The following is a 25,572-nucleotide window of genomic DNA, read 5'->3' as shown; positions in this document are numbered from 1 at the left end:
ATTTTGAGGAACACTGCTCTAGATCACAATGTGATGAAGTAATGGTGTGACTTGCCAAAGAAGAAAAAAATGGAAACTCTCTGAAACAAGACAGAACAGGGAATCAGCTATGCAGTATAAAGAAATTTCTGTTGGTTCTGTAACTGTGGAGTGCATCAATTATTTTATAAAGCTAGAAAGAAAAAGAAAAATAAATTTTAAGTACTATTTCCTGTTTGGGGGGGAGGAGGTCAGCATAAAATGTGGGGAAAGATACTATGATTGGCTCTTTTCAGTGCTTTTTCCTGTTCATCTTATGCCTTCTAGTAACCCTATAAGCTGTCACATAAGCTAATATAAAAGCAACAAATTATACTTTTGTTTATTTCATTTGAATGATGATTATTAATATGTTATATACAATTGCTCTCAGATTTTATGTGTCCAATTAATATTACATAAAATGATACTTTTGTAAAGGAAACAGCTAAAGGAAGCAGATGTGTGGGTTCTTGAAATGCAGCTGTTATTAAAATTAAACAATTAGCAGTGATATCTTGGAATAATTTCTTATATATTGTATAATATCATTATAAAAGTGGTTTGTCAAAGAGATCTAAATTTTCTTATACTGCCACTGATTAGAGCTATGAATAAGAAAACACTGGACATAGATTTATAGGAAAGGATATAAACTATAAAAATGAGGAAACATTTTGTATAAATATATGAGACATTGAAAAGTAAGAGAGCCTCATTTTTTTTTTAATATAGCAAAGAAATATAAATTCATCTATATTATCCTGACTTTTTTTTTTTTTTTTTTTTTTTTTTTTTTTGTCACTTGACCTTGTAGCATCCCCTGTCCTGGAACAACACAGATGGTGGAGCTGTGATTTAAAAAAAATTTTTTTTTTACATCTTTATTGGAGTATAATTGGTTTACAATGGTGTGTTAGTTTCTGCTTTATAACAAAGTGAATCAGTTATACATATACATATGTTCCCATATCTCTTCCCTCTTGCATCTTCCTCCCTCCCACCCTCCCTATCCCACCCCTCAAGGTGGTCACAAAGCACTGAGCTGATCTCCCTGTGCTATGCGGCTGCTTCCCACTAGCTATCTATTTTACGTGTGGTAGTGTATATATGTCCATGCCACTCTCTCACTTTGTCACAGCTTACCCTTCCCCCTCCCCATATCCTCAAGTCCATTCTCTAGTAGGTCTGTGTCTTTATTCCTGTCTTACCCCTAGGTTCTTCATGACTTTTTTTTTTCTTATATGACATTTTTCTTTTCTTAGATTCCATATATACGTTAGTATATGGTATTTGTCTTTCTCTTTCTGATTTCATTCTGTATGACAGACTCTAGGTCCACCCACCTCACTACAAATAACTCAATTTCGTTTCTTTTTATGGCTGAGTAATATTCCATTGTATATATGTGCCACATCTTCTTTATCCATTCATCCAATGATGGACACTTAGTTTGCATCCATCTCCTGGCTATTGTAAACAGAGCTGCAATGAACATTTTGCTACATGACTCTTTCTGCATTATGGTTTTCACAGGGTATATGCCCAGTAGTGGGATTGCTGGGTCATATGGTAGTTCTATTTGTAGTTTTTTAAGGAACCTCCATACTGTTCTCCATAGTGGCTGTACCAATTCACATTCCCACCAGCAGTGCAAGAGTGTTCCCTTTTCTCCACACCCTCTCCAACATTTATTGTTTCTAGATTTGTGGATGATGGCCATTCTGACCGGTGTGAGATGATATCTCATTGTAGTTTTGATTTGCATTTCTCTAATGATTAATGATGTTGAGCATGCTTTCATGTGTTTGTTGGCAGTCTGTATATCTTTGGAGAAATCTCTATCTAGGTCTTCTGCCCATTTTTGGATTGGGTTGTTTGTACTTTTGTTACTGAGCTGCATGAGCTGCTTGTAAATTTTGGAGATTAATCCTTTGTCAGTTGCTTCATTTGCAAATATTTTCTCCCATTCTGAGGGTTGTCTTTTCGTCTTGTTTATGGTTTCCTTTGCTGTGCAAAAGCTTTGAAGTTTCATTAGGTCCCATTTGTTTATTTTTGGTTTTATTTCCATTTCTCTAGGAGGTGGATCAAAAAGGATCTTGCTGTGATTTATGTCATAGAGTGTTTGACCTTTGTTTTCTTCTAAGAGTTTGATAGTTTCTGGCCTTACATTTAGGTCTTTAATCCATTTTGAGTTTATTTTTGTGTATGGTGTTAAGGAGTGTTCTAATCTCATTCTTTTACATGTACCTGTCCAGTTTTCCCAGCACCACTTATTGAAGAGGCTGTCCTTTCTCCACTGTACATTCCTGCCACCTTTATCAAAGATAAGGTGTCCATATGTGGGCTTTCTATGTGGGCTCTGGGCTTTCTATCCTGTTCCATTGATCTATCATTCTCTTTTTGTGCCAGTACCATACTGTCTTGATTACTGTAGCTTTGTAGTATAGTCTGAAGTCAGGGAGCCTGATTCCTCCAGCTCCATTTTCCGTTCTCAAGATTGCTTTGGCTATTCGGGGTCTTTTGTGTTTCCATAGAAATTGTGAAATATTTTGTTCTAGTTCTGTGAAAAATGCCAGTGGTAGTTTGATAGGGATTGCATTGAATTTGTAGATTGCTTTGGGTAGTAGAGTCATTTTCACAATGTTGATTCTTCCAATGCAAGAACATGGTATATCTCTCCATCTATTTGTATCATTTTTAATTTCTCTCATCAGTGTCTTATAATTTTCTGCATACAGGTCTTTTGTCTCCTTAGATAGGTTTATTCCTAGATATTTTATTCTTTTTGTTGCAGTGGTAAATGGGAGTGTTTTCTTGATTTCACTTTCAGATTTTTCATCATTAGTGTATAGGAATGCCAGACATTTCTGTGCATTCATTTTGTATCCTGCTACTTTACCAAATTCATTGATTAGCTCTAGTGGTTTTCTGGTAGCATCTTTAGGATTCTCTATGTATAGTATCATGTCATCTGCAAACAGTGACAGCTTTACTTCTTCTTTTCCGATTTGTATTCCTTTTATTTTTCTTCTGTGATTTCTGTGGCTAAAACTTCCAAAACTATGTTGAGTAAGAGTGGTGAGAGTGGGCAACCTTGTCTTGTTCCTGATCTTAATGGAAATGGTTTCAGTTTTTCACCATTGAGGACAATGTTGGCTGTGGGTTTGTCATATATGGCCTTTATTATGTTGAGGAAAGTTCCCTCTATGCCTACTTTCTGCAGGGTTTTTATCATAAATGGGTGTTGCATTTTGTCGAAAGCTTTTTCTGCATCTATTGAGATGACCATATGGTTTTTCTCCTTCAATTTGTTAATATGGTTTATCACATTGATTGATTTGCATATATTGAAGAATCCTTGCATTCCTGGAATAAACCCCACTTGATCATGTTGTATGATCCTTTAAATGTGCTGTTGGATTCTGTTTGCTAGTATTTTGTTGAGGATTTTTGCATCTATGTTCATCAGTGATATTGGCCTATAGTTTTCTTTCTTTGTGAAATCCTTGTCTGGTTTTGGAATCAGGGTGATGGTGGCCTCGTAGAATGAGTTTGGGGGTGTTCCTCCCTCTGCTATATTTTGGAAGAGTTTGCGAAGGATAGGTGTTAGCTCTTCTCTAAATGTTTGATAGAGTTTGCCTGTGAAGCCATCTGGTGCTGGGCTTTTGCTTGTTGGAAGATTTTTAATCACAGTTTCAATTTCAGTGCTTGTGATTGGCCTGTTCATATTTTCTATTTCTTCCTGCTTCAGTCTTGGCAGGTTGTGTATTTCTAAGAATTTGTCCATTTCTTCCAGGTTGTCCATTTTATTAGCATAGAGTTGCTTATAGTAATCTCTCATGATCTTTTGTATTTCTGCAGTGTCAGTTGTTACTTGTCCTTTTTCATTTCTAATTCTATTGATTTGAGTCTTCTCCCTTTTTTTCTTGATGAGTCTGGCTTACGGTTTATCAATTTTGTTTATATTCTCAAAGAACCAGCTTTTAGTTTTATTGATCTTTGCTATTGTTTCCTTCATTTCTTTTTCATTTATATCTGATCTGATTTTTATGATTTATTTCCTTCTGCTAGCTTTGGGGTTTTTTTGTTCTTCTTTCTCTAATTGCTTTAGGTGCAATGTTAGGTTGTTTATTCGAAATGTTTCCTGTTTCTTAAGGTAGGATTGTATTGCTATAAACTTCCCTCTTAGAACTGCTTTTGCTCCATCCCATAGGTTTTGGGTCGTCGTGTCTCCATTGTCCTTTGTTTCTACATATTTTTTGATTTCCTCTTTGATTTCTTCAGTGATCACTTCGTTACTAATAGTATATTGTTTAGCCTCCATGTGTTTGTATTTTTTACAGATCTTTTCCTGTAATTGATATCTAGTCTCATAACGTTGTGGTCGGAAAAGATACCTGATACAATTTCAATTTTCTTAAATTTACCAAGTCTTGATTTGTGACCCAAGATGTGATCTGTCCTGGAGAATGTTCCATAAGCACTTGAGAAGAATGTGTATTCTGTTGTTTTTGGATGGAAGGTCCTATAAATACCAATTAAGTCCATCTTGTTTAATGTATCATTTAACGCTTGTGTTTCCTTATTTATTTTCATTTTGGATGATCTGTCCATTGGTGAAAGTGGGGTGTTAAAGTCCCCTACTATGAATGTGTTACTGTCGATTTCCCCTTTTATGGCTGTTATTATTTGCCTTATGTATTGAGGTGCTCCTAGGTTGGGTGCATAAATATTTACTATTATTATAACTTCTTCTTGGATCAATCCCTTGATCATTATGTAGTGTCCTTCTTTGTCTCTTGTAATAGTTTTATTTTAAAGTCTATTTTGTCTGATATGAGAATTGCTACTCCAGCTTTCTTTTGGTTTCCATTTGCATGGAATATCTTTTTCCATCCCCTCACTTTCAGTCTGCATGTGTCTCCAGGTCTGAAGTGGGTCTCTTGTAGACAGCATATATATGGGTCTTGTTTTTGTATCCATTCAGCCAGTCTGTGTCTTTTGGTGGGAGCATTTAATCCATTTACATTTAAGGTAATTATCGATATGTATGTTCCTATTCCAATTTTCTTAATTGTTTTGGGTTTGTAATTTTAGATCTTTTCCTTCTCTTGTGTTTCTTGCCTAGAGAAGATCCTTTAGCATTTGTTGTAAAGCTGGTTTGGTGGTGCTGAAGTCTCTCAGCTTTTCCTTGTCTATAAAGCCTTTAATTTCTCCATCAAATCTGAATGAGATCATTGCTGGGTAGAGTAATCTTGGTTGTAGGTTTTTCTCCTTCATCACTTTAAATATGTCCTGCCAGGCCCTTCTGTCTTGCAGAGTTTCTGCTGAAAGATCAGCTGTTAACCTTATGCGGATTCCCTTGTGTGTTATTTGTTGTTTTTCTCTTTCTGCTTTTAATATGTTTTCTTTGTATTTAATTTTTGACAGTTTGATTAATATGTGTCTTGGCGTGTTTCTCCTTGGATTTTTCCTGTATGGGACTCTCTGTGCTTCCTGGACTTGATTAACCAGTTCCTTTCCCATATTAGGGAAGTTTTCAACTATAATCTCTTCAAATATTTTCTCAGTCCCTTTCTTTTTCTCTTCTTCTTCTGGAACCCCTATAATTTGAATGTTGGTCCATTTAATGTTGTCCCAGAGGTCTCTGAGACTGTCCTCAGTTCTTTTCATTCTTTTTTCTTTATTCTGCTCTGCAGTAGTTATTTCCACTATATTATCTTCCAGGTCACTTACCATTCTTCTGTCTCAGTTATTCTGCTATTGATCCCTTCTAGAGTATTTTAAATTTCATTTATTGTGTTGCTCATCATTGCTTGTTTCATCTTTAGATCTTCTAGGTCCTTGTTAAATGTTTCTTGCATTTTCTCTATTCTATTTCCAAGATTTTGGATCATCTCTACTATCATTATTCTGAATTCTTTTTCAGGTAGACTGCGTATTTCCTGTTCATTTGTTAGGTCTGGTGGGTTTTTATCTTGCTCCTTCATTTGCTGTGTGTTTTTCTGTCTTCTCATTTTGCTTATCTTATTATGTTTGGGGTCCCCAATTTGCAGGCTGCAGGTTCGTATTTCCCGTTCTTTTTGGTGTCTGTCCCCAGTGGCTAAAGTTGTTTCAGTGGGTTGTGTAGGCTTCCTGGTGGAGGGGACTAGTGCCTGTGTTCTGGTGGATGAGGCTGGATCTTGTCTTTCTGGTGGGCAGGTCCATGTCTGGTGGTGTGTTTTGGGGTATCTGTGGACTTATTATGATTTTAAGCAGCCTCTCTGCTAATGGGTGGGGTTGTGTTCCTGTCTTGCTAGTTGTTTGGCATAGGGTGTCCAGCACTGTAGCTTGCTGGTCATTGAGTGAAGCTGGGTGTTGGTGTTGAGGTGGATATCTCTGGGAGATTTTCGCCTTTTGATATTACGTGGAGCTGGGAGTTCTCTTGTGGGCCAGTGTCCTGAAGTTGGCTCTCTGACCTCAGAGGCACAGCACTGACCCCTGGTTGCAGCACCAAGAGCCTTTCATCCCCACAGCTCAGAATAAAAGGGAGAAAAAGTAGAAAGAAAAGAAAGAGAGAGAGAGAGAGAGAGAGAGAGAGAGAAAGAGAGAGAGAGGGAGAGAGAAAGAGAAAGAAAGAAAGAAAGAGAGAGGTAGAGAGAGAGGAAGGAAGGAAGGAAGAAAGGAAGGAAGGAAGAAAGAAAGAGGATAAAATAAAATAAGATACAATAAAATAAAGTTATTAAAATGAAAAATAATTATTAACAAAATTTTTTTTAAAGTAAAAAAAAAAAAAAAACTGATGGATAGAACCTTAGGACAAATGGGGAAAGCAAAGCTATACAGACAAAATCTCACACAGAAGCATACACATACACACTCACAAAAAGAGGAAAAGGGGAAAAAATCATAAATCTTGCTCTCAGAGTCCACCTCCCGAATTTGGGATGATTCGTTGTCTATTCAGGTATTCCACTGATGCAGGGTACATCATGTTGATTGTGGAGCTTTAATCTGCTGCTTCTGAGGCTGCTGGGAGGGATTTTCTTTTCTCTTCTTTGTTCTCACAGCTCCCAGGGGCTCAGCTTTGGATTTGGCCCCGCCTCTGCGTGTAGGTCGCCGGAGGGTGTCTGTTCTTCGCTCAGACGGGACGGGGTTAAAGGAGCCGCTGATTCTGGGGCTCTGGCTCACTCAGGTCGGCGGGAGGGAGGGGTACGGAGTGCAGGGTGAGCCTGCAGCGGCAGAGGCCAGCGTGATGTTGCACCAGCCTGAGGTGCACCGTCCATTCTCCCGGGGAAGTTGTCCCTGGATTCCGGGACCCTGGCAGTGGCGGGCTGCACAGGCTCCCCGGAAGGTAGGTGTGGAGAGTGACCTGTGCTCGCACACAGGCTTCTTGGTGGCTGCAGCAGCAGCCTTAGCGTCTCATGCACGTCTCTGGGGTCCGCGCTGTTAGCCGCGGCTTGCGCCTGCCTCTGGAGCTCCTTTAAGCGGTGCTATTAATCCCGTTCCGTGGCGCACTAGGAAACAAAGAGGGAAGAAAAAGTCTCTTGCCTCTTCGGCAGCTCCAGACTTTTCCCCGGACTCCCTCCTGGGTAGCCGTGGTGCACTAACACCTTCAGGCTGTGTTCACGCCACCAACCCCAGTCCTCTCCCTGGGATCCGACCTCTGAAGCGTGACCCTCAGCTCCCAGCCCTGCCCGCCCCGGCGGGTGAGCAGACAAGCCTCTCGGGCTGGTGAGTGCTGGTTGGCACCTGATCCTCTGTTCGGGAATCTCTCCACTTTGCCCTCTGCACCCCTGTTGCTGTGCTCTCCTCCGTGGCTCCGAAGCTTTCCCCCTCCGCCACCCGCAGTCTCCGGCCGCGAAGGGGTTTCCTAGTGTGTGGAAACCTTTCCTCCTTCACAGCTCCCTCCCACTGGTGCAGGTCCCATCCCTATTCTTTTGGCTCTTTATTCTTTTTTCTTTTGCCCTACCCAGGTACGTGGGGAGTTTCTTGCCTTTTGGGAGGTCTGAATTCTTCTGCCAGCGTTTAGTAGGTGTTCTGTGGGAGTTGTTCCATGTGTAGATGTATTTCTAGTGTATCTGTGGGGAGGAAGGTGATCTCCTTGTCTTACTCTTCCGCCATCTTCCCCCTCTCCCTATCCTGACATATTTTGACTGAAAAGAGATCATTTCATCTTTTTCTCTAATATTTTTTTAACTGAAGTTGAATCTAATTTTCAAATGCAAAAATCTCATAAATGACTTTAGTTAACAAAAATGAGATATTTCATAAGACACATGTTAATGGAAAGCCCTGTATCCTGTATGATTAATTTATAGTTAAAAGATGGAGTTGAGAATTTTATATTCTTTCCCACCTTTCCAAATGTTAGAATTTTTTCTTAGTGTCAAAACAGCCTAAATTACATAAATCTTTTTGTGGTAAAAATCTTAATTAGATAATTATTTTCCTAATTTCTGAACACAGTCATAAACATATAGTTTCAAAATAAGACGTGTGACATTTATCTAGTTTTATACTTTACTAATATTTATTTTTAAAATCAATAAGGTAAAGACATTCTTCTCTGGAAATAAGTAAAATGCAGTGGACCATGCAAATATCTACCCATCAAATACATAAGATTTGATATTATTTTCCAAGTGAAATCTTTGCATAGAGCACAATGGAGAAGCTGAACTTACATTAATTTCTTATAATTGATATATTTATAAATATTTTCAAAATATTTAATACATGCTAGAATCAAATATTTTATGCATATTATGCAAAAGAAGTCTTTTCATAAAAAGTATCATTTTTCATTTGAAATGAAATGCTAAGAATTCGAACAGCTTTCTCCCTCAACTATATTTAAGATCTTGTTAAAAGATATCTTAACCTTAGTCTGTTATATTGATTTCTAAGCCATTAAAATTGCCCTCTTCTCATCAGCTACTTTAGACTTGAGAAATTTCAAATTAAATGAAAATATTATTAAATCCCTTTTCCACAGAGAACAAATAATCCCTAAGTGCATCATTCAATGATGAATCTGAATAATGCACAGTAAGTTTAAGTATTGATAAGTGAATTCACATCTTGAGGAAAGTATTCTCATTCAGGCTGAAATGAATTCTTCAGCTAAGTGAAGAGCATTTTTCTCAATAGAAATTTCATTGAAAATATATATAGATAGGTAGATAGATATTTAAATATTCAAAATGTTCACATGACTGTTCTCCTTCTTTACCAAAGATGACAACTTTCTCATCTTAGGTATTCTTTAGCAATTATGTTCACCTCACAGTGTTCATGTTAAAATCATAGCTCAAACACACTGTGCTTCCTTTTAGGCATACCCAGATTGTTGTGAAATTGCTCTTCTCAATTGTGCTTGTGGTTCAGAGAATTAAGATTATCTTTTAATAAAACTTAAATCTAAAGAAAAGAGATTAATATTGTAAAATGGCCTGATTTTTCAAATGGAGTATAAAAAAAAAAAAGTGCTGTGACCTGCCCTTTTATTTCTGTATTTAACTTTTAAAATGTATTTCTGAAGTAGTTTTATTTCTGTTTACTCAAAACGAAATGGATTAAATGTGAAACTAACAAATATTTACTTTTTAAAATTGTGTAAAGATCGGGAGAAGAGGCTTCCAGTGTGTCTCGAGTAAATGAAATCTGTTACATTTTGAAAGAGAACTTCACAGAATTTAAAATTTTATATTTTATTTTCAGATGTAAAATATTTAAAGGAAGAAGATGCAAATCGCAAGACTTTCACGGTCAGCAGCACACTGGACTTCCGAGTGGACCGAAGCGACGATGGCGTGGCGGTCATCTGCAGAGTAGACCATGAATCTCTCAATGCCACCCCTCAGGTGGCCATGCAGGTGCTAGAAATACACTGTAAGTAAACGCTACTCCATAACTCTTTATTTGACGCCAAATCTCTGCATCTACATTTAAAATCATTTCAAAAATTTTCTGAAGTTACAGAAAATGTGCAGCAAAATCTATAGCCAAATGAAGTAAAACTGACCTCATTAGTATTAATCACATTCAAAGGAAAGGAGTCCTTGCTTGATTATCATTCTTGACAAGGAAGAAAAAGAAAGAAGATATCAGAAGGTTAAAACTCCTAATTATCTTCCAAATTTTGGGCAGGAAGAGCAGTAATTCTGGCAGAATCAGTGAGAAGTGGAAATCTGAAAAAGCCTTGATGAACTTTCTAAATGTAATGTTATTATATGCAAACGTGGCTTACCATCTGTTCTTTTAAAATTATACTATTTTTTTTCTATTTTTTAAAATATGCTAAGTCTTTATGAACACTGGGGCATATCTGTTATGTTTTCTTTATCAACATCATTATTGTTCACAATTGATGAGAACATAAATTGGATGACTCCAGTGAGCCCGGGCAGTGCTGAATGCTTTGCTGGCATTATCTCAACTCATGTTATCTCATGTTAGGGCATCAGCATAATAGCCTGATGAATAGTTACTGCTCTCTTTACTTGCAATTTATGGATAAGAACACTGAAGATTATAGTGGTTGAGTCACTTGGCCAAGTTCACACAACTAGCAAATGGTCGACTTATAATCATGACGCTTTCGTATTTAGCAATGTCCTTGGGATATAGCAGGTGATCTATAAATATTTATCAAAATGAAAATGAATGAATTGAAATATGTAACAAAGTTGAAAAGAGTAGAGTACAAAGAATTTTATTTCTGAATCCTATTACTTGTCTTTTTCCAATATTAGAGATTTTTTTGTTGAGTTTGTTATCTGTGATAAATTATAGTTCAAGTTTATATTTGTGTGTGTGATGCGAAATTACATTGAACCTTAAAATGTTAACTCTACATATTAGTCTTCTAATATGCCTCATTGTAGTCTGTTTTCATTTATTTGTTCAACAAGAATGTATTGAGTACCTACTATGAAACAGGCATTCTTTTGGGCACTGGGGTTACAGAGGTGACCAAAAAAGGACAACTTTAACAAAACAAACTGAGATTGTCTCCAAGTGTCAAAATCACCACTACGACCAAAGCAACAAACTCCAGTTCGCTTATAATATCCATTCTAGGTGGGAGTGACTGAAAATCAAAATTAATAAATACAACATATAGGGGCTTCCCTGGTGGCGCAGTGGTTGAGAGTCCGGGAAGATCCCACATGCCGCGGAGCGACTGGGCCCGTGAGCCATGGCCGCTGAGCCTGCGCATCTGGAGCCTGTGCTCCGCAACGGGAGAGGCCACAACAGTGAGAGGCCCGCATACCGCAATAAATAAATAAATAAATAAATACAACATATAGCATGCTATGTATTAAGTCTGTAGGAAAAAAATAAAGCAGGGCGGTGATAAGGAGTGAAGTTAGAATGGAAGTCAAGCATAGTGAATGTGTGTGTGTGTATTAACATATATATATAATGCATTTATATATAAATATATATTTTATCACATATAGTATCACATTAAATTATATCATTACATACTATATAATAATATTACATAATATATCATTTAAATATATTATGTTATATTTATATGAATATATTATACAATACATTACTTATACTTTAATATATTACATTATATATAAATATATTTAAATAAATAATATTTTAACTAAATTAATATGTTTAAATATTCGAACAAAATATGTACATACAATTCACTGGGAAGAACAAGTACAAAGGCCCTGAGATAGGAACATGTGTGTTATTTTTATGTTTCTAGAAGCAGAAAGGGTATCAGTGAGACCAGGGTAGAGTGGAAAGTAGAGAGTATCATGAGAAAAGATCAGAGAAGTACCAGGAGTACCATTCTTTTCTTTTTACTTTTTAATAGAGAAAATATCAATCAGATCATTATTTTTTAATTATTTGTTATATTTTAATTATTCTTAGTTTAGTAGTTATTAAATTATTAAAATTTTAAGAATACTTTCAATTATATTAGATTAGTTTCATTAATTTCCTTCCTGTTCTTATTGAGGCAAATTTGAAGACAAACATATTTTAGAGCCCAAACTGAGATTATTTCCAAATTTCAACATTTATTTGCAGTGAGACCTTGCAACAATTACTGAAACTGCTTGAGCTTTGATTATAAACTAGAGAATTAATTTCTGTGAGGTCCAAACTAGACAAGTTTATGGCATTCAGTAAGCCTTCAATAAATATCAACTGTCTTCTTTCTTAGTTGGTTTGATCTCGGGTGGCTTTGGCCTGCAGTGGCTTGAAGCAGGATTTTGGTTCCTGGCTAGAGATTGAGGTCAGTCAATGGCAGTGAGAGCGCTGAATCCTAGCCACCAGACCACCAGAGACTAGTGACCAGTGACAAGGCCCTGGCCCTTCAGCTGTGTAGAAATGAATTTCCACAGAGATGGAAAGTAGTGAAGCAAGTAAAGTATTTATTAGGAGGAAAAAGAGTACAGTACATGTGGATGAACACATGGGTGGACTCAGAGAGTCATGCCATCATGGTAGTTTGAATCACTTTTATGGGGCGTTTCTTCTGGGTTTCCTTTGACCAGTCATCTTGCTTTGCCTAGTTCTGCGTCTGTATTTGGTATATCTCAGGGTCCTCCTGTGTGCATGCGCATCTCTTAGCCAAGATGGATTCTAGCGAAGAGGCCTATGGGTAGTTGACATCACTTACTATGGGTGGCACCTCCTCCCTTTTTGACCTCCAGGGAGCCTTTCTGCACATGTGTAGTCGGGGAGGTCTCCTTGATTTCGAGTATGAGGAATATGTGGTCTTTTATCTGGGCAGGGCCCAGCCTCTTCTCTCGATTGTCCTTCTATTGATATTTTGGAGTTTCTGTCCACAGAGAACAAAATCCAGCTGCTGACCCTGGGGCCCATCTATCTTGTGCCTCAGGTTCAGGCTGCTATAACAAAAACACCATAGACTGGGTGGTTTATAAGCAACAGAAATTTATTTCTCACTGTCTTGGGGGCCAAAAATTCAAGATCAAGGAGGAGGCACATTCAGTGTCTGGTGAGGACCCTCACTCTGGCTCATAGCTGGCCATCTTCTATGTCCACATGCAGCAGAAGGGGCTAAGGAGTCTCTGCGATCTCCTTCGTTAGGGTACTAATCCCAGTTATGATCTTCCAAAGTCCTTACCTCCTAATATTATCACATTGGGGATTAGGTTTCAGCATATGAACTTTGGGGAAACATTAACATTCAGTCTATAGCAACATTTCTTTCCTATTTCTTTTTATTTAATCAATATGTCTTTCAAATATGGAAAATTATGTAATTTGATGTGTCTAGAGGACCCAGATCACCAGCATTTTAATTTAAACTTTTTTTCACTTATATATAAAGCCAAATAAGACTGTTTAAAAATAATCTTTGATTACTAATTCAACTGTAATTTTCAATATATAATAAAAGAAAAATAATAAAAATCAAGTCATAAGGAATATTAAAGATCACCAGCCAGAGGGCCCCGGAAACCTACCAGTAGTCTAGCAAAATTGTGTTTATTTAGTTTGCTATGGCACAGAAGACAACATACCAGATGAATCTCTGGGTGTAGGGAAGAAAGAGTTAGGAGAGACTTGTTAGAGAATTTGGGTTTGTTCTAAATATTATGAAGAGGGTTCTGAATTAGATGCTTGTCAGGGTTGGGGGCAATTCAGTGATGTGTATGTTGGTAACTTTTACCTACAAAGCACAAATATTAAAACAAAATTAGATTTGCTATTATAAAGATGTGTGGTTAATCATGCTAATTTATGTAGTTGCTGAACATCTTGGTCTGTGTCCCCTTTTAGACCTGGTTATGGAATAAACTTGCCTTTTCTTATTCCACCCCACAGGCATAGAGTGGCCTTATCTGATTATTGTTTAGATTCTAGAGAATTGTTTATATCTGTTCAGCCTATTTCCGCCTAGCTATAAGATGCCAGTTGTTAGCTTCCAAAGTCATTTTCACTTTCTCGGGAGTCCAAAATGGAACTATTATAAATATATACTTTCTGAGCATTTTTAGCTGTTCACCATATTTCAGTGTGCATTATTAAGCAAACTTCATGGAGGAAGACAATTTTTATAAAGCTTTACATGAAAAATGTTATACTTGATGGCCAATTAAAAATAACAACTCATTCTATCATGGTTTAATATGTAAATGGCTAGAAGGCAGAGACCAGATCTATATAAATTATTTTTCCTAGCATTTTAGCATACCATCATTCAAGTACGTGAAGTTAATTAAAACTAACTGATAATAATACTTAATGTTCCTTTAGGGATGCAGAACATTCCCCAGGGGTGAACTGAGGAATGGAAAGTGGAGAGGGACATTTAGTACCAGTTTGCATCAAAATTAGAACAAAGTGATCAAATTGGGTGTGGTCTTCATAAACACCTAAGAATAGTGATAAAAGGATCTCAATATATATTTCCAGAGACAACAGATCATGGCTCCACATAAATGCACATTGCAGTATGTATGATGTGGAAATTCCATGGATGCAGGTGGGGGAAAATAGAAAGAAGAATTGGAAAAGGAAAAATGTGGTTAGTCTAGAATTTATGTGACATAAATTTAGGATTCCACATGATTTTGCAATGTTCCTATTATGAGTAACTGCAAAGACTGGCCCAAATAGTGGAACAGCTTTTTGGACCCCCAGAGCAGAAGAGATGCCATTGTTTTCTGTGGTGACTGACAAGAGTAAGTATATATCCCTACAATAATGGGAAGTTATGACTACACCTGAAATAAAAATCCTGTGTTATTGTGGAAAGGCAAGTTTGATGAGAAATAAGACATAAGGGTTAAACACATAGTGCTAAGGAACATGATGAGAACAATTTGGAGGAGGAGTTATGTTTCTAGGGCTAAATGTTTTAAATCTGTTACCCTGTGATATACAGTTTAATAGGACTCAGCCTATACAATATATCACAGCAATCATTTCCTTATAAAATATTAATCTTAAATTTTAATGTCACTGTGATGGAAGAGAGTTTCTTTAAACTTGAAATTTAAGAAAATGTAGATTTTTCACTGTGAACCACAAATATTTGCAAATATCAAATAATAGGTAATAGCATACTTTGCACCTGAGCACTGGAAAAAGCTACTCTATTTTTTTTTAGATGGAAATTCTAATTCATCTTCCTATTTTTATACAAATCCCTTTAAAAGAATAACTTTTTATTTGTCTGATTTAAATTTTAGATGAACAGATTGTATAAGTCAGATTTTATTTCATTCTCAGTAAGAATATTGTATCTCCACTAACAGAAAGGACTATGTACAAAACACAGAAAAGAAGAAAATAAGTGAATATTCATTTTCTATGTGTGACATTGACAAAATTACATGAAAATCAACTGTTATTGAAAAGGAAAATACAAGAGACAGATTAGTAAAATATTTCAGAGTAATGGGTGTTCTGAGAAAGCATTTTGGTACTGTGGCACTGAACTGCCAGTAAGGATAAATAAGAACGCAAATTTTAAGTGTATATGTGTTGTAAGGTACATTATATATAATCATTAAATCATGAAATCTTATGCTATCGGTAACATTTGTTTAGTATTTATTTTGTGCCATGCTTTGCCTATAAAATAAGTAACTATACATGCACATCATCAACTTTTAAAACAATACATAGTTAAAATAAGTTATAGAAGAGAACCTGCTTGTGAGCCTAAACAAATTCAGTGTAAGCAACTGGTAAGAAAAAGAAAAGAAATGAAGGGAGGGAGTGACTTTGGAAGCTGCAGTGTTGAAATTGTGTGTTTTAGATGAGATCAATTAGGTTAATGACTAAAAATGAGAAATGTATTATATACCTTTAATAACCAGAACGCTCCTGGATTCATTACTATAATAATATAAAGAGTTAAATGGTCAGTTTACAGTCCCGATCTTTGCCGTCTTGAGGCTTTTATTTCCGTTCTAGTTAATGTGCAAATAAATAGTACAATTAATCCAGTCTCTCTTTAACATATTATGTTAAAAAATGTATTTCTAAAAAGATTCCTTTCTTGTTTTGCTCTTTTAGACGGAATTACTTTGTGCCTAGAGGAACTGAATTCTTGACTATACATGTCTACTACTTTTCTGGACCATCTAATGTACTTTATCAGTCTACCTTTGGTTCTACTTGTTTCAATAAAATAGAGTAAAAAATAAAATTCTGTGTATAACAGAAGAGATTCAATACAGATGGGTTTGGAGGCTTCTTATTATTTTGTTTATAACTTCATTTCCACTATAGATATACATGATACAGAACAGAAATATTTTCAAATGTAGGCAGAGATTCTTCATTAAGTGCAGATTTTGGCATTTGTCCTTTTTAATTTATAAAAGATAATTAATTCCCACCTACTCAATCCTCCCTACACAAACCTGCATACCTCTTTAGCCCAGGTCTTCTAAATTGTCCTGTGTTAGTTGTATCAACTATGCTTCCACTACTTTTCTATTTATTATAGAAAGCACTTGATTAAATTTTTCAGGCCATATTACACATAAAGGTGAATGTTACAAGTTGCATTTTAAAATAACATATCTCACTCATCTGGCATCTCACTTGTAAAATGCTGATTTTCTAATTATTTTGTCTACCACAAATTTTCTATGGTCCAGAGGCACAGAATATAAAAGGAACCAGGAAAGGTGAAATGAAAACTATCTTTAGATTAAATTTTCCAAATTAAAATAAATGTTCTTTTAGGTAACAAAATGCCACATTTATATATGAGGATGCCTTGGAAATATTTTTAATAGAGCCCAAAATATTTTGCAAAGCTCGTGAAATGTGTACATGCTAGAATCATGAAGTGATCTATGTCGCTTCACAAAAAATACATTTAACTACATTAAGAAAGGTGGCCTAATGTACAACCTCTACTTGAGATCCCAACCTCTATTTTTCAACTTTTTCAAGGTAGATACATTCATTTATTATATTACCCATAGTAATGTATTACTGGCACATGTTGGTCATGAGTTAATTTGTCTTCTTTTATATATGATAAGAATGTTTTATTTAGTCCTTGCAGTATCAAAATATTAAAAGTAATTGGATCACCAAATATTTGAAGTGATCTAAGGGCAGAGATTAAAAATGTTACTGTAAAGTTTGTATTATTAATAGAAATAACATTTTTTGTGTTATTAAAGCCCAGTGAAGAAGAGTGTATATGTTTGTGAGTAGATTCTCAAGTTTAAAAATTAAGAAATTCATAGATTAAAATAATATACTCTCAAGTGGTCTTTCTTAATCAAGTTTATAAAATCTGTATTTATGAAACTTTTTAGAAGTTTTAACATTATCTTAAGCATGCAAATTAATTTCACAAAAAGACAGTCAAAAATAGTCCCTAAATGATGTGATCCATATATAGTACAGATGTCAATGTACCTTTTGAAGATAATTTTGAGTCATTTTAATAGAGAATAAAAATGGAATAATCAAATGAGACAAATGATTTTGGCAAGTAAAACCTAATACTGAGAAAATAAACATAAATTATTACTATCTAATATTTTAAACTTTCAATTTAAAAACTAATTCCATTTTATAAATCTATTTTTAAAAGATAGTTAAAAGCTGATTTTTTTTCAAAGAGACTGCATATTTAATGTCCCAATACTTTCAGATTGTTCTAGTTTTACTTTCTGAATGAATTATAATACACACACACACACACACACACACATTTTTCTAAGAGAAAAACATATGGTTAGAAAACTACTGTAATCAATTGATATATTAAACTTTATTGTATTAGCTCTTAATATATCAGCAAAGATTGTCTTTACTATTTACAATCTGGGTTCAATAGACTTTTTTTTTTTTTTAATCAATAGGGTTTATTTTTTAGAGCAGTTTTTAGTTAACAGAAAAATTGATCAGAAAGCACAGAGGTCCCAAATACACTCTTATCCCACTCCCTCACAGTTTCTCCTATTATTAACGTTTTGCATTATTGTGGTATATCTTTTACAATTGATGAACTAATATTGATAGATTATTGTTAACTAAAATTTATAATTTACATTAGAGTTCACTCTTTATGTTGTATAGTTCTTGACCAATGTATAATGTCATGTAGCCATAGTTACAATATCATACAAAATAATTTCACTGCCCTTAAACCCCTGTGCTTTACTTCTTGATTGCTCCTTTCCTCCCCGCAATTTCTTGACAAACATCGGTCTTTTAATTGACTGTACAGTTTTGCCTTTTCTAGAATGTCATATAGTTGGCATTATATAGGATGTAACCTTTTCAGACAGTCCACTTTCATTTAGCAATATGCATTTAAGATTCCAATATGTCTTTCTGTGGCGTATAGCACATTTCTTTTTATTGCTGTATAATATTTCACTGTCTGCATGTACCAATGTGTGTTTATCCATTCCCCTACTAAAGGATATCTTAGTTACTTCTAAATTCTGGCAATTATGAAAACAACTACTATAAATATTCATGCACAGGTTTTTGTGTAAACGTAAGTTTTCAGCTCCTTCAAGTAAAAAAATCATTTGAATTTTAATTAAACCACATTTTATCAAAAGACAGATAAAGTGACCATAAAAAGAAATATGTTTACCTTATACTATATATCTTATTATGGGAAGACCATGTTGAGTTTGTAAGAAACTGCAAACTATCCTCTAGGGTGGCTGAATCATTCTGCATTCCCACCAGCAGTGAATGAGAGTTCCTGTTACTCCACGTCTTCATTAGCATTTGGTGGTGTCAGTGTTTCAGATTTTGGCCACTGTAAATAGTGTATAGTGGTATCTCCTTATTGTTTTAATTTGCAATTCAATAATGACATTTGATGCTGAGCATCTTTTCATATGCTTATTTTCCATTTGTGTGTATTTGTTGAGGTGTCTGCTTAGATCTTTGGAAATTTTTTAATTTTTTTTTTATTATTATTGTTGCATTTTAAGAGGTTTTTGTGCACCTTGGATACCAGTCATTGGTCAGATATGTCCTTTGCAAATACTTCCCCCCTTGTCTTTTCATTCTTTTAACAGTGATTTTTCTCGAGAGCAAACATTTAATTTTAATGAATTCTAGCTTATCAGTTTTTTTCCCAGAGATTATGCTGTTGGTGTTATATCTAAAAAGTGTAAAACCAAACTCAAGGTCACCTAGTTTTTTCCTATGTTATCTTCTAGAAGTTTTATAGTTTTGCATTTTACATTTAGATCTATGATGCATTTAGAATTAATTATTGTGAAAGATGTCAAGTCTGTGTTTAGATCCATGTCTTTTCATATGGATGACCAGTTGTTCCAGTGCCATTTGTTAAAAAGACTGTCCTTTCTTCATTGAATTGCCTTTGCTCCTTCAGTAAAAGTCAGATGACTATATTTATGTAAGGTTCTTTCTGGCCTTCTATTCTGTTCCATTGATCTATTTGTTTATTTTTTCACCAATACCACACTCTCTTGATTAAGGGAGCTTTATGTTAAGTCTTCAAGTCAGGTAGTGTCAGTCCTCAGAGTTTATTTTTCATCTTCAGGAATTTTGTTCATATTTGTAAATTTGTAATTACAAATTATTATGAATTTGATTACATTTGTAATTAAGACAAATATAATCAATAAATATGTTAAACTTTATTACATTAATCCTTGATAAGATCAGGAAAGAATGTAATTACCATTCATCACCTGGGTCTAATAGACATTTTATTCTTAGGGTTTTTGTTTTTAGGTTTTTAAGTTATTTTTTGAATAATGTGTAGATGTAATAATAAAGGAGAAAGGGATAGTGTAAAACAACTTTATTAGACTTTTAATAAGAATTTAAATATAGCAAACCTGAATTTCTATTTCATATTTTTCTGGGTTTGATGATATATCTACCGAAAATGGGCAACAAGTGTCATGCATGATCCTGGAACATATCCATATTGTAAATACGGAGTTCAGATTTCAAATACATTCTTAATGTGTTGTATTTATCATTGCTTCTGGTTCTTCCTGCACCTGCGTTGTCAGAATGTAATACTTTAAAAAACTTTGATGGTTCATAATTTTTTCGAAGGGAGTAAAAATATCTTTTTTCCAAAATTGTAAAACATTTTCATTTTTAGATTTATAAGCACTAATTTTTTTTTTAATGAATGCTTTAATTTCTTTATCATCAAATACCTACAACATTTTTCCACTTGTAAACTGTATAAATTCTTATGCGCAGAAATTATCAAAGATGAAAGAGTATTGTCATATATTCTTTTTAGCAAAATCATGTTGCAAAATATTACGTGATGAAATTCTTCCTTTTTTTTCCCTTATAAACAAATTTTTCACTTATTGATTTTTGAGTTTACTAAAATTAATCTAGAATAAGTGAAGACTTCTGTTTCACCATTTTCACTGGATTCTTGACTTCTATTTTCTCTCTGTGTTTATTGTCTTATCTAATCATTTTGAGATATCTTCCTCTGACAATTCCCTTCTTGAAATTATAATCAGAAAATGAAAGATTCTTAATTCTCAACTGAGAGCATGAAAGCTAAACAACCAACAAACAACCAAACAAAGCTACAATGATGGTGTTTTATTTCTAGACTTCTTTCCCACCACCATAAAAGAAAATGTATAACCTGAGCAACAGTGATGATTTATATAAGTAAATAAGGATCGGTAACAGTAATGATTTATATCACTCTTGCATAATCTTTCCACACTAGCACTGTCTAAAAGAAGTTACTGTGATGATGGAAATGTTCTATATCTGTCCTAAAATAGTAGCCAATAGCTAGCTACATATAGCTACTCAGAATTTGCAGTGTGGATCTTCTAAGGGACTGCTGTTTAAATTTTATTTAATTTTAATCAATTTACATTTACATTTAAATAGCCACATATGACTGGTTGTTACTGTATTGGACACCACCACTCTATATGATTTAATCATACTTCCATTTTCTTATTATGTCATTCCTTTTGACATAGTTGGGAATAATTGATGAGTTAGGAATGAGTTGATAATGAGGTAATTCATAGAATGCCAAAGTAGCAAGATTTGTCATAATACAGGAAATATAATACATATAATTTCATAATATATCTTAAATTTGTAAAAGAATCCAATGTTTTTATATTATAATTGCAAGGTAGGATAATTTTAAATCTCTAGTAATATACTAAGGATAAACCTTGCATTTCTTTTTAAAAGGGAAAATTTTGTTTATATTTTCAGGAACTAGGCCAATGATTTAAATGATTATTAAGTGCAGAAAGTTTTATCCTGCCCTCCAAAATGCCTTTTCAGTTTTCTTTTATGATGCCTAATATTTTTTAATTTGTGATTTAGTTCCTGTTGTTCTTGTTTGTTTTGTTTCGTTTTTTATTTATGGCTGTGTTGGGTCTTCGTTGCTGCACGCAGGCTTTCTCTAGTTGCAGTGAGCAGGAGTTACTCTTTGTTGCAGTGTGTGGCTTCTCATTGCGGTGGCTTCTCCTGTTGCAGAGCATGGGCTGTAGGCACGTGAGCTTCAGTAGTTGCAGCAAGCGCAGCAGTTGCAGCACAGGGGCCCTAGAGCATGCACTTCAGTAGTTGTGGCACACGGGCTCAGTAGTTGTGGCTCATGGGTTCTAGAGCACAGGCTCAGTAGTTGTGGCACACAGGCTTAGTTGCTCTGTAGCATGTGGGATCTTCCTGGACCAGGGATCAAGCCCGTGTCCCCTGCATTGGCAGGTAGATTCTTAACCACTGTGCCACCAGGGAAGTATTAGTTCTTGTTTTCAGTCTAGGATGCTCACACTAGAGCCCATGAGTGGGTGGTGATCAGAGTCCATGGATTCCTTGAGATGGTGTGTAAGCTATGCCTATAGACAGATGGGCCCATACTTTAGGAGACCACAATGTTTGTTGTCACAATACAGATTAAAAACTTCTGGGGTGAAATATAAACATTTTTAACAAAATGTATTTTGAATACAATGTGACTTTGAGAATCAATATCTTATTTTTTGAAGTGCAAGGCTAGGTTGGAATCCAAGTTCCCCTATGTGACTTCATGCTAGTCACTTTAAACTTTAATTTCCTCATCTGGAAACTGTACTTCTTATTTTGGGGAATGGGAGTAAGGATTAAATCAGATAATTCATTATACATGCTTGGCATTATTTTTATCATTATTAGGAAGGTAACATACCTTCTGAATGCAAAGATGTTTAGCAAACAGATGGAGAGCTATACTGTGTTCTTGGATTGGGAGAATCAATATTGTGAAAATGACTATACTACCCAAAGCAATCTACTGATTCAACACAATCCCTATAAAATTACCAATGGCATTTTTCACAGAACTAGACAAAAAAGTTTACAATTTGTATGGAAACACAAAAGACCCTGAATAGCCAAAGCAATCTTGAGAAAGAAAAACAGGACTGGAGGAACCAGGCTCCCTGACTTCAGACTATACTAGAAAACTACAATAATCAAGACAGTATGGTACTAGCAGAAAAACAGAAATATAGATCAATGGAACAGGATAGAAAGCCCAGAGATAAACCCACGCACATATGGTCACCTAATCTATGACAAAGGAGGCAAGAATATACAATGGAGAAAAAACAGCCTCTTCAATAAATGGTGCTGTGAAAATTGCACAGCTACATGTAAAAGAATGAAATTAGAATACTACCTAACACCATACACAAAAATAAACTCAAAATGAATTAAAGACCTAAATGTAAGGCCAGACACTATAAAACTCTTAGAGGAAAACATAGGCAGATAACTCTTTGACATAAATCACAGCAAGATCTCTTTTGACCCACCTACTAGAGAAATGGAAATAAAAACAAACAAAAAAAACAAATGGGACCTAATGAAACTTCAAAGCTTTTGCACAGCAAAAGAAACCATAAACAAGAAGAAAAGACAATCCTCAGAATGTGAGAAAATATTTGCAAACAAAGCAACTGACAAAGGATTAATCTCTAAAATACACAAACAGCTCATGCAGCTCAATATCAAAAAAAAAAAAAAAAAAAAAAAAAAAACCCAATCAGAAAATGGGTGGAAGACCTAAATAGACATTTCTCCAAAGAAGACATACAGATGGCTAAGAGGCACATGAAAAGATGCTCAGAATGACTAATTGGTAGAGAAATGCAAATCAAAACTACAATGAGGTATCACTTCACGCTGGTTAGAATGGCCATCATCAAAAAATCTAGAAACAATAAATGCTGGAGAGGGTGTGGAGAAAAGGGAACCCTCTTGCACTGTTGGTGAGAATGTAAATTGATACAACCACTATGGAGAACCGTATGGAGGTTCCTTAAAAATCTAAAAATAGAACTACCATAGGACCCAGCATATGCACAGAGAAAACCATAATTCAAAAAGGCACGTGCACCCCAATATTCTTTGCAGCACTATTTACAATAGCCAGGATGTGGAAGCAACCTAAATGTCCATCAACAGAGGAATGGATAAAGAAGATGTGGTACATATATACAATGCAATATTACTCCACCATAAAAAAGGAATGAAATTGGGTCATTTGTAGAGACATGGATGGACCTAGAGTCTGTCACACAGAGTGAAGTAAGTCAGAAAGAGAAAAACAAATATCGTATATTAACACATATATGTGGAATCTAGAAAAATGGTATAGATGATCGTATTGGCAAAGCAGAAATAGAGACACAGACGTAGAGAGCAAGTGTATGGATACCAAGCTGGAAAGGGGAGGTGGGATGAATTGGGAGATGGAGATTGACATATATACACTATTGATACAATGTATAAAATAGATAACTAATGAGAACCTACTGTATAGCACAGGGAACTCTACTCAGTGCTCTGCAGTGACCTAAATGGGAAGGAAATCCAAAAAAGAGGGGATATATGTATACATATAGCTGATTCACTTTGCTGTACAGTAGAAACTAACACAACATTGTAAAGCAACTATACCCCAATGAAAAATTTTTAAAAATTTTAGCAAACCCTTTCTATCCTTTTTTGAGAATACAAACAAGGAAACTATGAAATAAGTAGAAAGAATATTAAGGAGATTTTCTTTGTAGTTTTTGCCTAGGACATATACTATTCACCAACACTGATAAAAATCAAACAAAATTGGTGATATCAGGAAAATTAAAACAATTTTTTAAATATTTTTTCCTTTTCATTAACAAAAGCTACAAACAAAATATCCTCATCCTAAAGGAGAAATTTCATGGAGAACTTCTTATTTTTTCATTCGAGTTTTTTCAAGTTAAATATATTTCAAAATATACCAATAACTTAAGGATTATTAAATTTTTTATTGTTGATGATGGTGATTGAATGATGATGATTTTGGCCTTTCTCATATTTACCAAAATTATATGTGAAGGGACATTTTAAAGATTAGATAATGTATTAAATAAAAATGAACCTGGTAGTTGACTAAATGGCTAACAAACAGGAAATACGATGTCAACGTCTACATTGTCTTATAGTTTTATGGTAAATCATTATATTTGAACTAACCTATACATCATGTATTAATGTTATATGTTTGTTAAATAAACATTAAATGCTTAAGACATCCCATGGCAGATTTATAAAACCTAAAACAACTTTAAATGTGTTCATTTCATTGTTTATTATTTCATTTTGTGTCCCCATGATGAATCCATTTCATGGTGCTTTTGATAAATGTTCTTTAAAAAAGCATCAAAAACATAAATAGCTTGAAAATGTTTAGAAACACGAGTTTAGTTTTTTTAATTTTTTCTTTTAAATGTTGATATGAAGGCTTTTTTCCAAAAATGAGCTTTCAGAGTGTTAAAATGTCCTATCTAATGATGAAATTTGACAAGCAGCCTTCCTGATGCCTTTTCCTAAGAAATCCATCTCAGTGCTGAAGCCATCAACTAGTTGAATTTGTTTCTGCCCTCCCAAGCACAACTAACTCTATCAACAATATCGAATCAAAACTATGCATTTTACATCACCACTTCAGAATATTAATATAGGAGAGTTTCATTTGATAAATTCTATTTATTTTATTATTTAATTATTACAAATATCTAAATTATAAATTTCTTTATTTCATAACTTTTAGTTATTCTAATAACTGGAATAAAATATTGGAGAGACAATTAATTTAAGCTAAAAAAGTAAGGATCATAAATGAGATACAGAGAAAATGCACTTAAAGTAATGCACTCTAGAGCCCACAATTGTAGAAATTTATGAATTAGAATATAGGCAAAATGTTGACGCATTTATTATCTATATTTTTACTGCTATGTTTTCTTCTTAAGATCTTCCTAGTGGCTCAACTTTATCATAGAGACATAATTTGCTTTAAATTGCTCACTGATCCAACCAGTTTTACACACTGCCAAATATCTCCTAAAACCTGGCTCAGAGCCTGACATTCACTTGATCACAAACTTAAGATGATTTCTCAATGCCTCTAACATAATATCTGAATTCTTCAGCCTGAAATTCAAGGCTTTGAAAATACAATCCCTTATAATGTCACTCTTAGCACCCCTTTTCAGATAACGCACCCTATACTTTACAGTACTTCTAGATGTCTTA

General features: G+C 34.6%; 1 protein-coding gene across 7 annotated transcripts in view; it reads left to right on the top strand.

Moving 5' to 3' along the window:
- The window catches only part of CADM2 (cell adhesion molecule 2), a 1,061,913-nt gene that overhangs the window by 926,605 nt on the left and 109,736 nt on the right, over positions 1-25,572 (top strand). For all 7 annotated transcript variants that reach the window (XM_082654785.1, XM_082654783.1, XM_082654786.1 and 4 more), the window contains one exon: positions 9,724-9,894. In XM_082654785.1, the coding sequence (XP_082510911.1) occupies positions 9,724-9,894 (171 nt within the window). The remainder of the gene's footprint in view (positions 1-9,723; positions 9,895-25,572) is intronic.

The sequence above is a fragment of the Grampus griseus genome (assembly GCF_964374135.1).
Source record: "Grampus griseus genome assembly, chromosome: 5".
Taxonomy (NCBI): Eukaryota; Metazoa; Chordata; class Mammalia; order Artiodactyla; family Delphinidae; genus Grampus; species Grampus griseus.
The sequence above is the reverse complement of the archived record's forward strand: the minus strand, read 5'-3'. Positions and strand labels throughout refer to the sequence as shown.